This window comes from Haematobia irritans, chromosome 3, assembly GCF_050003625.1.
Source record: "Haematobia irritans isolate KBUSLIRL chromosome 3, ASM5000362v1, whole genome shotgun sequence".
In the NCBI taxonomy this organism is placed as follows: Eukaryota; Metazoa; Arthropoda; class Insecta; order Diptera; family Muscidae; genus Haematobia; species Haematobia irritans.
The window spans coordinates 175,151,219-175,165,929 of NC_134399.1; the positions used below are offsets into that span (position 1 = coordinate 175,151,219).

The 14,711-nt window shown below is 31.8% G+C and overlaps 1 protein-coding gene across 3 annotated transcripts in view; it reads right to left on the bottom strand.

Annotated features, from left to right (window-relative positions):
* The window catches only part of MICAL-like (protein), a 254,246-nt gene that overhangs the window by 131,379 nt on the left and 108,156 nt on the right, over positions 1-14,711 (bottom strand). For all 3 annotated transcript variants that reach the window (XM_075298918.1, XM_075298917.1, XM_075298916.1), the window contains exon 4: positions 10,141-10,325. In XM_075298918.1, the coding sequence (XP_075155033.1) occupies positions 10,141-10,325 (185 nt within the window). The remainder of the gene's footprint in view (positions 1-10,140; positions 10,326-14,711) is intronic.

The following is a 14,711-nucleotide window of genomic DNA, read 5'->3' on the forward strand; positions in this document are numbered from 1 at the left end:
TAATATTTGTTTCTGGATTTTTTTTTTATAAACTTTTATTAAATAGCTATAAAAAGTAATTTTGTTATATCTTCCAAAACGATATTTCGAAAAAAAAAATCATAAACCAAATCAAAAACCACTAAACAATTCTTCTCATAGTTTTTACCTTTTGTTTTCGGTTTTTTTATGAACAACTACAAAATATACACCAATCCATTACCCCCCATTGGCAAACTTTTACTTTCTTTAACAAGCCATGGGGCATGTTTGACCTCCAAATCATTGATGTTGCGAGTGGAAAAAGAAGAGAAATAAGAAAAACAAATTTACATAATTGAATGAAAAGCACATACTAGCAACCAGTCGACGAAAATTTCCATTTCTAGCTGTTTTTTGTCAAAGGTAGCCAAAGAAAAACAAACCATGGGGCATATGAATAAATCAAGGAATCTGTGTTGGATTACCAAATCAGCAACAAAATAAAAGTGGGGAAAATTACAACTCCATGCAATACATTGCCCAATAACGCTCATATAACCCTATGAACCCCTTATACAATCTAGTAATTAGCACATTTAGATGTTACTATCTTATGTGATATTTCAGACATTTATGTTTTTAACCATTTTTTTTAGTTTCTTGTCATTTTTGCCAGAGAGAATACAACCGGAAAAAATCACGTATTTTTCGATACAATAACTAAAGATGATGCATGTATATTTACATGCTTTATTGATAATATAATATTAGCCGAATTTTAAATATTGCATACAATATTTACCAAAACTTTAAAGAATTTATAAAGAGCCAAATATACCATGCTTGGCGCGTAAGAAATTTAATTATTATTTAAGTACCTTTGATTAAATATCAAATTTTGTTTGTTACTGTGATGTCGATATTTTATAGACTTTGAATTCGGTTGACGATTTTTATGGCCAAAATATGTAAATGGTCCTGAGTTTGACGATTTTTGTTGTGTAGCACCGAGAAATATGAGTCTAAGAACCATAATTGTTTTAGAATGAAGTTTTGAATTGATGTAGCTCTCTGTACGTCTGTCTATCTACACGCAAAGAAAAAAAAACGTTTGGTAAACGTGTACCGAAAACGCTTTTCTTTTGTTAGAGTTTTTGAATTGCTTCGAAAATTTTAAACTTTTATCACCAAAAAAAAAAAAAAAAATTTCAATAAAAAACGTTATTTTTGTCCATTTCAGTCCATTTCGTTATATCAAACACTGTTCTTTTCTGAATTTAGGTCTTTAATAAGACACATTTTACAGTTCAAAATTTAATATAGTACAATGTAATGTTGAACATTTTTTCGGAATCTTCCGAACATATCTGGAATATATGTAAAAAAACTTTGGTCGAAGCAGGGATCGAACCCACGACCCTTGGCATGCAAGTCGGACGTAGCAACCACTGCTCCACGGTGCCAAACTAAATGTTTGTTTCTGTTAAATAAACTTTGTTTATTCGGTTCGTGGGCGCCGCAGGCTATGATATATAAATATAACTTATATGGGTAATTATCTATTGATGACCATAACAGGTATATAGCTCAGTGGTTAGTGTGTTGGCTTACAAAGTGCATGGTCCGCAGTTCGATTCTCCGTCCGCGAAAGGTAAAAAAAATTTAAAAATTTATAAAATCGTACAATTTCTTCTACATTGTTGGTATTACAGAAAAAGGTGTTAAGAACTAAAACCCTCGTGGATGTGAGAAAGATGTGAGGGAAAATGCAATTAGCAAGAAAACAATGTTTTTTTTTTGAGTTTGTGTTTATGAAGTTGTTTTTACATCCTGGAAAAGAATAAACGTTTATCACAAAAAGTATATACTTTTCTTCCAAATACACATCCTTACAGCGAAAAGCAAATGAGAAACGAACTTTGTTTGTCTAAAATTTCGTTTGAGAGGAAAGAATTATTTTTTTGCGTGTAAGTACTTTATTATCTTAAAACATGAATATGCAACGTATATAACTTAGAATATAAATTTGTATTACCGCCACGGTTGCAACAGTTGGTAGAATTCTACCAAAAATAGTATTTTTTTTTGTTAAATCTTTATAAACATAAAATTTTGGAAAAAGTTTCTATAAAGAAATTTTTGTGAGATCCCGAAATATAAAAGCCAATCCATGTACTTTTACATGGTAGAGCAGGAAAATTGTAAATGTAAGTTGACTTAAGAATAATTGTGAAGATTATACTTCCCGAAAAAAATCACAAAATCTAATAAAAAATCACAAAATCCTATTAATCGAAATGTAAATCGTTTATGATTAGATGAGGAGTTGTTTTGACGATTTTGGCAATAAGTCCAACTGGCAAATTCTGTCTGCTCCTCCGAAAAATTTAAGCAAATCAATGCAATTGTATAGAATTTAATACAAGAGTGACCAGGAAGGTCACAAGTGTATTAAGAACTAAAATCAAAAGCAAAATTTAAAAACAAAATGAAAATAATATTTAAAAAGTAATAAAAAAAAATAAAACAAACGTACAAAAAATTCCCTTATGAGAAGAAAATACAAAGTTTCAACTGGTACCAATACATTTTATGTGGCGGCTTTCTTCTCACCCAATATTTAATCTCACCCTGTCGATGGAAACATATGATCAATAAAAGTCCATAAAGGTTTTCTTAGAGTTTAGTGACTTTGATGACGTTGTTGCATGTATTACGACTAAATCAGAGAAAGAAAGAAAAACGAAAGATCCCAAAAGGAAAAGAAAGATACTTTGTTATTTCTCGATATCTGTGTGTGTTTTCATTAAGTACTTGTGAACTTTCTCTGCTTCCAATGCTGATGGCAATGCTAGCTGTGGGTAACGTGAAGTTTCTTCGTTATTTTCCCCTCTCTTTAGTTTTATAATATTGTGTAATATGAGCCATAGCACGTTTCTGTTGTAATAAAAAATATCAATATTGATGGCAATGAACTTTAAATGATTTTTTTATTTTATAAAAAAACCAACTGAATCTGAATCTTGACTCTTGTCCGCCGTTGTAGTAAGCAAGCATGAGTATGATGAAAGGAAATCGATTAACCCATTTTGAACAGTTATAGTAAATTAGCTTTCAGATTTAGTACTAACTACAGGTGATTGATGTAGACGGGATGTTTAAATGTTGGCTTTAAATGAAAATGTGGTTAGTATTGGCAAAGATGAAGTTATGGAGTAAGAATTTTCAGTATTTAATAAAAGCATATAAAGTGAAAGGTTTTAGTTTATCTTTTAGGTATAATTAAATATACACAGAAAAAAAGTAAACTGTTTTATAGCAAGTATGAACTACCTCGGTCATTGAACTTTATACCCACGTTGCGGTCATAAAATGTTTGAGACATGTTTGAAACAAAAGAAAATTTATTTTGGCTGTGGAAAAATTTGAAAAAAAATAATAAAATTTTATTACAAACAAATAAATTTTAGCAATAAAAATAATTGTGGTTGTTTGATAGTTGACCTTTAAACTGTTAATTATATTTGTTTACAACTGATTTTGTAAAATATAAATAAAAATAATTTATTTTTAGTTTTGATATAACTACGAAATTTTTTTTCAGTGTAGTTTTTGTGTTTAAAATTATAATAAGAAATGATATCATGTCATTTACGGGCAATATATTAGTAAAAAAAATTAAAAAATATTAATCTTTAAAAATTGTTTTAAGTATTCAACAACTACGTATTGCAGACAAAACAAAAGACTTAAGACACAAACACTTCGGAATATAGAATTTTCTTCGCGATACATATGTATATTAAAATAACTGTATTTTGGAGTAGGACTAATATAATTTACATAGTCTTAATTCAGGCCAAATTCTCAACATTTTGCTACACTAAAAAAATAAAAAATAATAAACCGACCTGGAAGGAGAAAGTAGGTTAATTTTAGAAAATTTTAAATAAAATGTTGTAGAAACCCCAATATCACAGAAATAAGTGAATATTTTTCGACAAATTCAAGAAAATTTATTAGACATAATTATTGTTTTTCAATCATTTCGCAGTTTGAAGAGAAAATTGTTGAGTTAACAAATATATACGGCCGTAAGTTCGGCCAGGCCGAAGCTTATGTACCCTCCACCATGGATTGCGTAGAAACTTCTACTGAAGACTGTCATCCACAATTGAATTACTTTGGTTGCGGTAACACTTGCCGATGGCAAGGTATCTTAAAACTTTCTAACACCGTAATATATACCACATAGTCCATACTTGGTATATATTAAACTAAAAAAGGCCGATTAAATACGTATATAATTAAGTTTGACAAAATTTTCTATAGAAATAAAATTTTGAAAAAATAAAATTTTGACAACATTTTCTATAGAAGTAAAATTTGGACAAAATTTTCTATAGAATTAAAATTTTAACAAAATTTTCTGTAGAAATAACATTTTGACAAAATTTTCTATAGAAATAACGTTTTGACAAAATTTTCTATAGAAATAAAATTTTGACAAAAGTTTCAATAGAATTAAAATTTTGACAACATTTTCTATAGAAATAAAATGTTGCCAAAATTTTCTATAGAAATAAAATTTGACAAAATTTTGTATAGGAATAAACTTTTGACAAAATTTTCTATACAAATAACATTTTGACAAAATTTTCTATAGAAATAAAATTTTGGTAGATTATTTTTGGCTCGAGTGGCAACCATCATTATGAACCGATCTGGACCAATTTTTGTGTGATTGGGGTTCGGCTATATATAACTATAGACCGACATGGACCAATTTTGACATGGTTGTTATAGATCAACTAAAACCACGTACTAAATTCCAACCAGATCGGATGAATTGTGCTCCTCTAAGAGGCTCCGGAGGTCAAATCTGGGGATCGGTTTATATGGGGGCTATATATAATTATGGACCGATATGGACCAATTTTTGCATTGTTGTTAGAGACCATATACTAACACCACGTACCAAATTTCAACCGGATCGGATGAATTCTGCTCCTCTAAGAGGCTCCGGAGGTCAAATCTGGGGATCGGTTTATATGGGGGCTATATATGATTATGGACCGATATGGACAAATTTTTGCATGGTTGTTAGAGACCATATCTTTTTTATTTTTACTTTACTTACACCATGTACCAAATTTCAGCCGAATCGAATGAAATATGCTACTCTTATAAGCTCCGCAAACAATATCTGGGGGTCCGTTTATATGGGGCCTATATGTAAAAGCGAACCGATATGGCCCATTTACAATACCATCCGACCTACATCGATAACAACTACTTGTGCCAAGTTTAAAGTCGATAGCTTGTTTCGTTCGGAAGTTAGCGTGATTTCAACAGACGTACGGACGGACAGACTTGCTTAGATCGACTCAGAATTTCACCACGACCCAGAATATACATACTTGATGGGGTCTTAGAGCAATATTTCGATGTGTTACAAACGGAATGACAAAGTTAATATACCCCCATCCTATGGTGGAGGGTATAAAAATTGCAAAAATGTATTTAGCGCCATACGAAATTCAAGATTTTTTTTTTTAATTCGTCCTATTTCGATCGATCGATATATTTGGAACCACTTGATTTATCACAGATCCAAGTATACACGTGTATTTGTCATCTCAATACCTTGCATTCAAGTACCAACAAATATGTAATCTAGCTCGAGATATGATTTGTTTAGTGAAAAAAGGCCTAAAAACTAAAAATAACTCGATATCTCAAAAACTGTTTCATAAAAAAAGTAATCTACATTTTCGAATGCAACATATAAAAATACATAAGAGTATTCACCTCATCAAATGTAGGCAGTCCGATTAAGTTTCAGGCTCACTTAGACTATTCAGTCCATTGTGATACCACATTAACCAAAAGTACCTATTACATCCCAGCAACAAATGGAGCACTATTTCAGCAGGATTGTAAGGGAGGGAGACAGTAAAAACTGCTTACAAAACAACCGAATCAGCCCTGATTTTTATGGGCGATGTCCCAATTTAGAGCAGTTTCTACATAGCGCTCATATAATTGCTCGTTTTAATAGAAATATTGCTCAGAAGTGATATATAATCTTGAGTATATATAATTGGTTGCAATAACGTAAACGAATGATCATAAACTAGTTTGATTACTCGTTTACGTTATTGCCACCGATTCATGCAGTGTGGATGCACTGCCTAATTTATTGTATACACTCAGAGAAGGAATATGATCACCTCAAACATGTTTTAAGAGAAAAATGTTATTTTTGGATGGTGATCATGTAACATGTTTGTCACTAAAATGGACAATGGCGGAGGACTTTCCTCCGCATCATAACAGCTGATACAGTAGTCATTATACTTCGTTATAGCAGATATCAGGAGTGAAATCTGACGTCTTGAGAACACAAGCATATCTAGTGTGCGCTTTAAATGGGGCCATATTTGCTTGGTGTCGTTACAACCCTTGCCATTCTCCCATCGAACATTTTCCATCATAACAGTCTTCTCGCGCAGTAAGAGCTTCCAGGTAGCCAGAGGCATACCAACGGATTCTAGTTCCCCTGGAATATGTTCCTAGCCTTGCTAACCAATATGCTTCGCAGTTCCCCGGTATGTTCCTATGGCCAGGCCCATTTTAGATGAGTATTGTACTGCTCACCTATCTCGTTAAGAGATTTGCGGCAGTCGATGACCATTTTCGAGTCAAGGAACACAGAATCCAAGGATTTTATTGCAGGTTGACTGTCTGAGTATATATTAATGCCAACAATTGTTGGAACATTACTTCTCAGCAGAAACTATATTTTGTAAACTAGTGTAATTTAGCTCTTGCGAATACTTTGTCTTCTATGCTAAACAGAAAACACATTTTTGTTTTAAGGTCAAAATAAGTTTTTCAGTGTAATTGAAGAATAACCTTTATTCGAAAACGTGATATATATATATATATATATATTCCACAGGATAACCTAAAGATTGCTATCAGCCTGCTAATCTTAATTGTGCTATAACAATGAAACGACCAATGAAATTTTATTGAAATTCAATAAAAATTCTATACATAACTCTAACGACGTAAACATCAACCATGGGTTAGGGGAAAAACTTCTTTCTACAATCATTTTTCTCAAGGCAACAAAAAATGGGTAAATTTTTGTTAGAGTCATAAATCAATATAAGATTTGTAATAATTTTTAAAATGAAAATCAAGGAGTAACAACGTGATAATAAAAGACCGCAATAGAATTCTGACAACAATAACCTCAGCATTGGTAATCGTCATATATGGAATTGTCTAAACAATTTATGATCCGCCCCACAATGCTGAAATCGAAGACAACAAACAAAACTTCATGAAGAAATAGGTTTTTTTTTCTCCCATTTCTTATTCTTACGTTGCATTGAAAGTTATTGCCGAAGGTGATAAAGGTAGTAATTTTTATGTCGTTTTTTTTTTGTTTCCTTCACATTTGTTCGAACGTTGAAAACCGTTTGGCAAAGTGTTAAAATTTATAATTGCACTTTTCAAAATATTTCCATTTTTTCTATAGAAATTTGAGGGGAAGTTATTATTGGCTTATGATTTATAACTTATTTAATATGCAGTTAGGGAAAAATATGTTAAAATTTTGTGGCCAACAGTGGTATTGTTTATGCAATTATTGCTGGGAGGGTGGTGTTAGCGGTTATTTTGAAGGAAATTCAACGACGCTCATAGACAAAATAATCATAAATAAATTTATTGAGATACAAGTAGTAATAAATCAATTAAATTAACACCCAAAATCGGGCGAAAGATATATATGGGAGTTATATGTAAATCTGAATCAATTTCAAAAACTTTTAGGTACATAGTAAGCATGTAAATTTTACGGTCTCTGTCAAAAATCACGTAAAATTTTTAGATCTGTGACCATAAGATTGTAAATCGGGTGAAATATATTTATATGGAAGCTATATCTAAATTTGAACCAATTTTAATCTTCTGTAGCTGAGGTGGTCTAATTTTAACAATAAAACCGACGTGGGGTCCAGCAGACCTCATTTCTAAACTGATATCCTACGTTCACATTTCGAATTAAAATTTAATTAAACAAATCTAAACTATTTTAAATAAAAAGAAAATGTACTGAGAGCGGAGACATTGATGCTTCGTAGTTTAGGAAGATACGCAAGAAAATTAATTTTGCGGTGTCTGTCAGACCACGACGTCAGTTATGGCATTTATGTTTGTTTTATATATCCGACACATTACATTTTTTAACATCTAAACTTTCTATCTGATTAGTCAGACATAGTATTCTATTTTGCCATATGTCTACTTTTGGAACACTACACCTTAAAATTACAATTGGAATACAGTTAAAATGAGATTTAGGTACCGTACCTGGAGTCAACTCCGGAGCCGGAGTCGAGTCTAATAAGAAATGCTGGAGTCGGAGTCGAGCAAACATAACTCGACTCTACAGCCCTGATAGTAACGCACCTGGAGCCACCGTGGTGCAATGGTTAGCATGCCCGCCTTGCATACACAAGGTCGTGGGTTCGATTCCTGCTTCGACCGAACACCAAAAAGTTTTTCAGCGGTGGATTATCCCACCTCAGTAATGCTGGTGATATTTCTGAGGGTTTCAAAGCTTCTCTAAGTGGTTTCACTGTAATGTGGAACGCCGTTCGGACTCGGCTATAAAAAAGGAGATCCCTTGTCATTGAGCTTAACATGGAATCGGGCAGCACTCAGTGATAAGAGGGAAGTTCACCAATGTGGTATCACAATGGACTGAAGAGTCTAAGTGAGCCTGATACATCGGGCTGCCACCTAACCTAACCTAACGCACCTGGAATAAGGGAGATTGACTCCCTTTTTTGTTAGTAACATTTGATTTTGATAAGAAATATATATATATATATACCATGTTGGGAGATACTAGATTGATTGTATATAATTTTTGCCGCAAATTTTCAATTTTCGCCCATAGTGCAGTGGTGCAGGTTATAAAAATCCATTGATTTTCATTTCCATATTGAAAACAATAAAATCAAACATTAAATCAACTTTCACGAGCACTTCTTAGGAATACAGACAGTAGTTTCAACTTTTACGCTTATTTAAGTTTTATGTCACATTTTTTTTAGTATTTGGTGATGTAATTACATCTCAAGGCGTCTCAAAATTATCTCAAGCACGAAATTTACAAAATTTGTGGTTTCACGAAAAAATCTAAATTTTAGAACATCGAAAAAGTGTCTATGTTGTTGTTTTTTTTTTTTTTTTGGTTATCGTCACGGTATTAAATTTACACACCCAATTTCGAAATGAATATACGAATAGGGGGGGTTATTTAGTAACACAAACCTAAGAAACGAAAAAACAACGTAGCCCAAAAAGCTACTAAAATTAACTTTAAAACTGAAAATAAAATTTAACACTCCAATCGAGCTAATGTGGTCGTCAGTTGGCAAAGGAAGCAGAGTATGCCTCACTGAGTATGCAAGCAGTGGAACATACATATACTAGATACTACTAGAGGTAGTCTCTCTTTACCCAAAACAAAAAGCGAAAATGAACAGCAAAGACTAACCAACCAACCAACCGAGCAACCAAGTTAGTAGCTTGAGGATTAGCGGTGTTGGTCTTTTGAAATCAAAATTCAGAAAAACGAATGATGAATTTTAAGTGCAAACTTTAATGCATTTTATGGATGCCAATTCCATAGCCACCACCCAGGGGTACTACCATCACGGTGTAGTCTCATATAGCCTATAAATCAGTTTCCCCCTTAGTATTTGAAGATTTTTTGTAGTAATTTTTATGTTTGTTTGCCATGTTGGCTGGAGAGATATTTTTTGCATTTTAAAAATAAAACTGACCATTGTAGTGCAATACCAATGAAAACAGACAATACTTTGGAAAATATATGTACAATACAAACAAAATAATTTTAAAAATTTGCAAAGTGGCAAATTCGTTGTTAAACTGCAAGCCTTCCTTAAATTTTTATATACTGCAGAGGACAAAAAAGAAACAATAAGTAATGGGGAAATTTTTGGTCCTAGAATATTGTATTATTTATTTTTAAATATCGGATTTAAAGTTCTTAAAAATTGGCTTCCAATAACATTTTTTTGAAATCAACTTTGTATGGCAAAAATATTTCAAATTAAATATAGTACTCACTTTGTGTTGCAAATGCTTGATAGTATTGTGACAAATATGTAAGAATGGATAATCTGTCGGGGACTTCATAAGCAGCCATATCATCAGCATCGAGCAGTGCGGGAATTCCCAAATATTTTTCAGCTGTTGCAAATGCCAATGCATTGTTGTAGTATACATCTGCTTTGTTGAGTTTATCAAAATCACTAAAATGAAAAAAAAAACAAACAAAATTATAAGACTTGGGATTAAAATGTCATTTATTCAATGCCATCAATTTGTGTTTCGTTTGTTCAAAAAATTTTAATAGAAATAAATAAATTAATTGAAATTTATTGAAATAAAAACAAATTTAATTAAAGTATCAAGCCAGGAGAAATGTGATATAGTGGGTCAGGTATTTGGGCGTTTGATATCGAATGTTTATGATAATATATAAAAGTCTGCCAAAAATAAAATACCAGCGATAGGTATTTTATTTTTATTTTTGGGAAATTTTGAAATGTCGTAATTGAATTTGGGAATTTTTCGTAATTTTTTAAAATCCTTTAAAAAAAGTTCGTTTACGAAATAAAGAGTAAGTTTACGAAAATGTATTGGATGATTCGGGATATATCGAATCATCCAAGTTTATGTCATAAACTTATTCCATAGCTTCCATTTTCAGTATGTGCAATTTCCGTGGGGTGTAAACCAGGGCTGTGGAATCGGAGCGGGAGTTGAAGCCGTCGTCTTGGTCTGAAGATTTTTCTGGGTTCGGAGTCGGAGCCTAAATCATTGAAATCTCCGATTTCGGTTAAACAAAAGCTTGAAAAGCACTTCATATTTTTTTTGTAACTAAACAAATTTTAGATTACATTAAGTTCTTCGAAAACGAAGTCATGGAATACAACATTTGCTACTCCCCATATCGACATATTGTCGATGTTTCAAACCATACCAAATGTATTGATGTGAATGAAATTCCACGGTGATGTAAAAAATATGGGTTGACTGCAATCTCACTGCAACTTCTAATGATGAAGTTTTATTTTATGTATACTAGTAGTTTAGAATAGAATATGTGCTGAATTGATCCATTTTATTGATCACCATCATAACATTGGCATTCCATTTATAACATATCAAAATATCGATTTTCGACGATATGTAAAATAAAGAAAATATTAAGACGACATAGCGGTATCCAAGAACCCATCGTTCTGAAATATGGAGTTCGTTTAGACCTCAGATTTGACTGTGTACACGCAAAAAAATAATTCTTTTCTCCCAAACGAAATTTTACACAAACGAAGATCGTTTCTCATTTGCTTTTCGTTGTAAGAAAGTTTATTTGGAAGAAAAGTATATACTTTTTTGATAAACGTTTTTTTCTTTTACAGGAACTAAAAACAATTTCATAAAGACCAAATTAAAAAAAAATCTTTTCTGGCTAATTGCATTTTCCCTCACATATTTCTCACTTCCACGAGATTTTTTAGTTATTTACGGGCTACGAACCTGTTATTGTCATCAACAGACAATTATTGTTATAGCCATCAACGCAAACAGTTATATTTATATAGCATAGTTTTCAGCGCCCACGAGCCAATTAAAGAAACTTTATTTAACAGAAACCATGTTAAGCTCAATGACAAGGGACCTTCTTTTTATAGCCGAGTCCGAACGGCGTACCACATTGCAGTGAAACCACTTAGAGAAGCTTTGAAACCCTCAGAAATGTCACCAGCATTACTGGAGTGGGATAAACCACCGCTGAAAAACCCACGACCTTGTGTATGCATGCCGGGCATGCTAACCATTGTACCACGGTGGCTCCCAAAAAGACGGAGTGGAACAAACTTGACTCGAATCTACAGCCCTGGTGTAAACAACATGCGATAGTTTTTGGCTCTCAATATGTCAAATTTCGTGGCCACAAAGGTTGCGAAGAGCTGCTCGTAAGTAACCCTATGAATGGTTTTTTGTACCATAGTTACTGGTGATGAAAAGTTGCGCCATTACGACAAAATTCAAATGGGAAGTTAGACCCACCCGTCCAGACGCTGTTCCTACTGATTATCATTTTTTCCAATCGATGACTCATGACTGGGTCGAATCGCAGATAGAGTCAAAAAATTACTCCTATATTCGTCGCGGTGTCCGAACGTTGCCCAAAATATAGGAAAAAGCAGTGGCTTGCGTTAGATTCGTTTTTGCTCCAAATATGACACGATAGTGAATTTAACTTGCGATACACAAGACGACTAAGTACTAAACGGACCAATCTGGTATTATCTCATAGTCGGAGTTGAACAAAAATGATTTGGTCCCACAACTCTTTGATAACATCGTTTTTTATGTATCCAAAAATATAAGAAAGCATACAAAAATGGAAAAGTAACACATATCAAAAGTCAGAATAGGCAGAATCCCCGGGGTAAATTTTTTTAATATTCTTTATTTGTTTTTAAAGAAAAAATTTTAGTGTTAAACGAAAAAATCCTTTGTTTAAAATTTCGTTCCTTAGAAAGCGCTTCTTTCAGTGTACCCATCGAAAAGAAAAATCAGATATTTCTCCATTTGATGAAATTAAGACAGAGAAAGAGAGCCGAAGTCGACCTTATTGTAATTTTAAAATTCGACTTGTCGACTTTTAATATTTTGGAAAATGGACTCAAGTCTACTAATCTACTTTCGATCTTAGCTTAAGTGGATTTTAACGAAATATCCCCATTGTATGAAAAGCGGAATATGATGCAAATAAGTAACGTTGAGACCATGGAGAGATATCATTTATTTTAAAAATTATTATAAACGGGATACATACACTAAAAAAAATATTTACTTGATATCAAAGATTACGAAACCTCAATTTTAGGATGCGAAATTTACAAAAGATTAAGGTCAATTTTCTTTAAAATAATGAAATTATAATTAAAATAAAGTTTATAATCTTTGCTTCAAAAATTATTTTCATTAAATTTAGGACACAAATTTTGTAAATTTGCGTACCTCCGTTAAAGTCCCATATCTTTGAACTAAGGCTAATTTTCCTTAAAAAAAGAAAAACATTTTTCATTTAAAGAAATTGTCCATAAATTAACTGAAATGTAGAAACTTTAGATTTAAGATAAAAACGCTTCAAATATAGGCTAAGACTTATTTTGAGCATTTAGCGTCTTTGGTTTAAAGTTTTTTGGAATAAGAAAACATTTTTTAATTTGAAGTATCCGTTATAATTTGGATTTTTAAACTGGCATATGTTTGTACATGAGTACCTTTATTAATAGACCATGAAAAGAGACTGAAAATTTGATAAATGAGATCTGTATCCTAATTTTAATTTTATTGGTCCTAGATTTAAAGTCAGATAGGTCGCTAAAAAATTTCTTTATTTTAAAGAAGCCACATCTTTGGCTGGAAATCAATACCAAAATCCTTAAGGGAAGGTCAAAATCTTTGTATCCAAGTAAACTTTTTTTGAGTGTATGTATTGAATTTTTTACTTGTATCCAAATTGTGGTAATGTTAAAAATTAAAAAAAGGGAAACTAAACTTTCAAATTTCCGAAAAATATATTTTTTACATTTTGAGTATGTCGGAAGTTCAAAAAGTCGACTTTTTACAATCCATACGCGGATTCCTCAAAAAGACATTTTAGCGACCTACCTGGCTTTAAATGTAGGATAAATAAAATTAAAATTGGGATACAGATCTCATTTATCGAATTTTCATGTTTGTGGTATATATGTTCAAACAATTGTCGGTTTAAAATCCAAATCATAAATGTTGTTTTAATTCCAAAAAACTTTAAGCTAAAGAATTTAAATCCTCCAAATAAATCTTAGCCTATAATTGAAGCGTTTTTCTTAAATCTAAAGAATTCTTTAAATCAAAAATGTGTTTCTTTATTAAGGAAAATTTGCTTTAGTTCAAACGGAGATTTTGCAAAATTTGTGTCCTAATTTCAATAACAATTTTTGATGGAAAGATTGTAAACTTTATTTTAAATAAAATTTCATTGTTAATAAATTTGTCCTATGTAAATTGTGCATCCTAAAATTTAGGTTGCGTAATCTTTAATATTACGTAAAAATTTTTTCAGTGTACTACGGTTTAGTATAGAAATAATATTCCTACAACGGTCATCATCAGCAACTTGATATTTTTAGAACTGGATATCCATTTGTAATACATTTTTAAATATTTTTATTATTATATTTATATTTAATACAATTCTGCAAAATCTACCATGCGACGACGACTTGTCTATTATTAAACTTAAATATAATTTAGTTATATCAATTGTTAAACCGATTTTAACAAAACGCCATAAACCACTTCCGTTTGTTCTTAATTTCTTAATACAACTCAATGTCATATCAAATTAGTTGCAATTGTTTTAAATAACACTTCGGTAACCAAAACCCTAAGCAGCCAAAAATTATTTGAAATGACCTGGTCGCGACGGCATTGTAATACAGATTCGAAATATCATTAGTTAAGGTTTTCATTTCATACTCGACTCGAAATTCATTTGCTTTGACTTTCAGTTTGTAGTGAGCGATTCAGATTTGTGTGTTTGTTCGCTTTTCTCATGTTTACGTTTC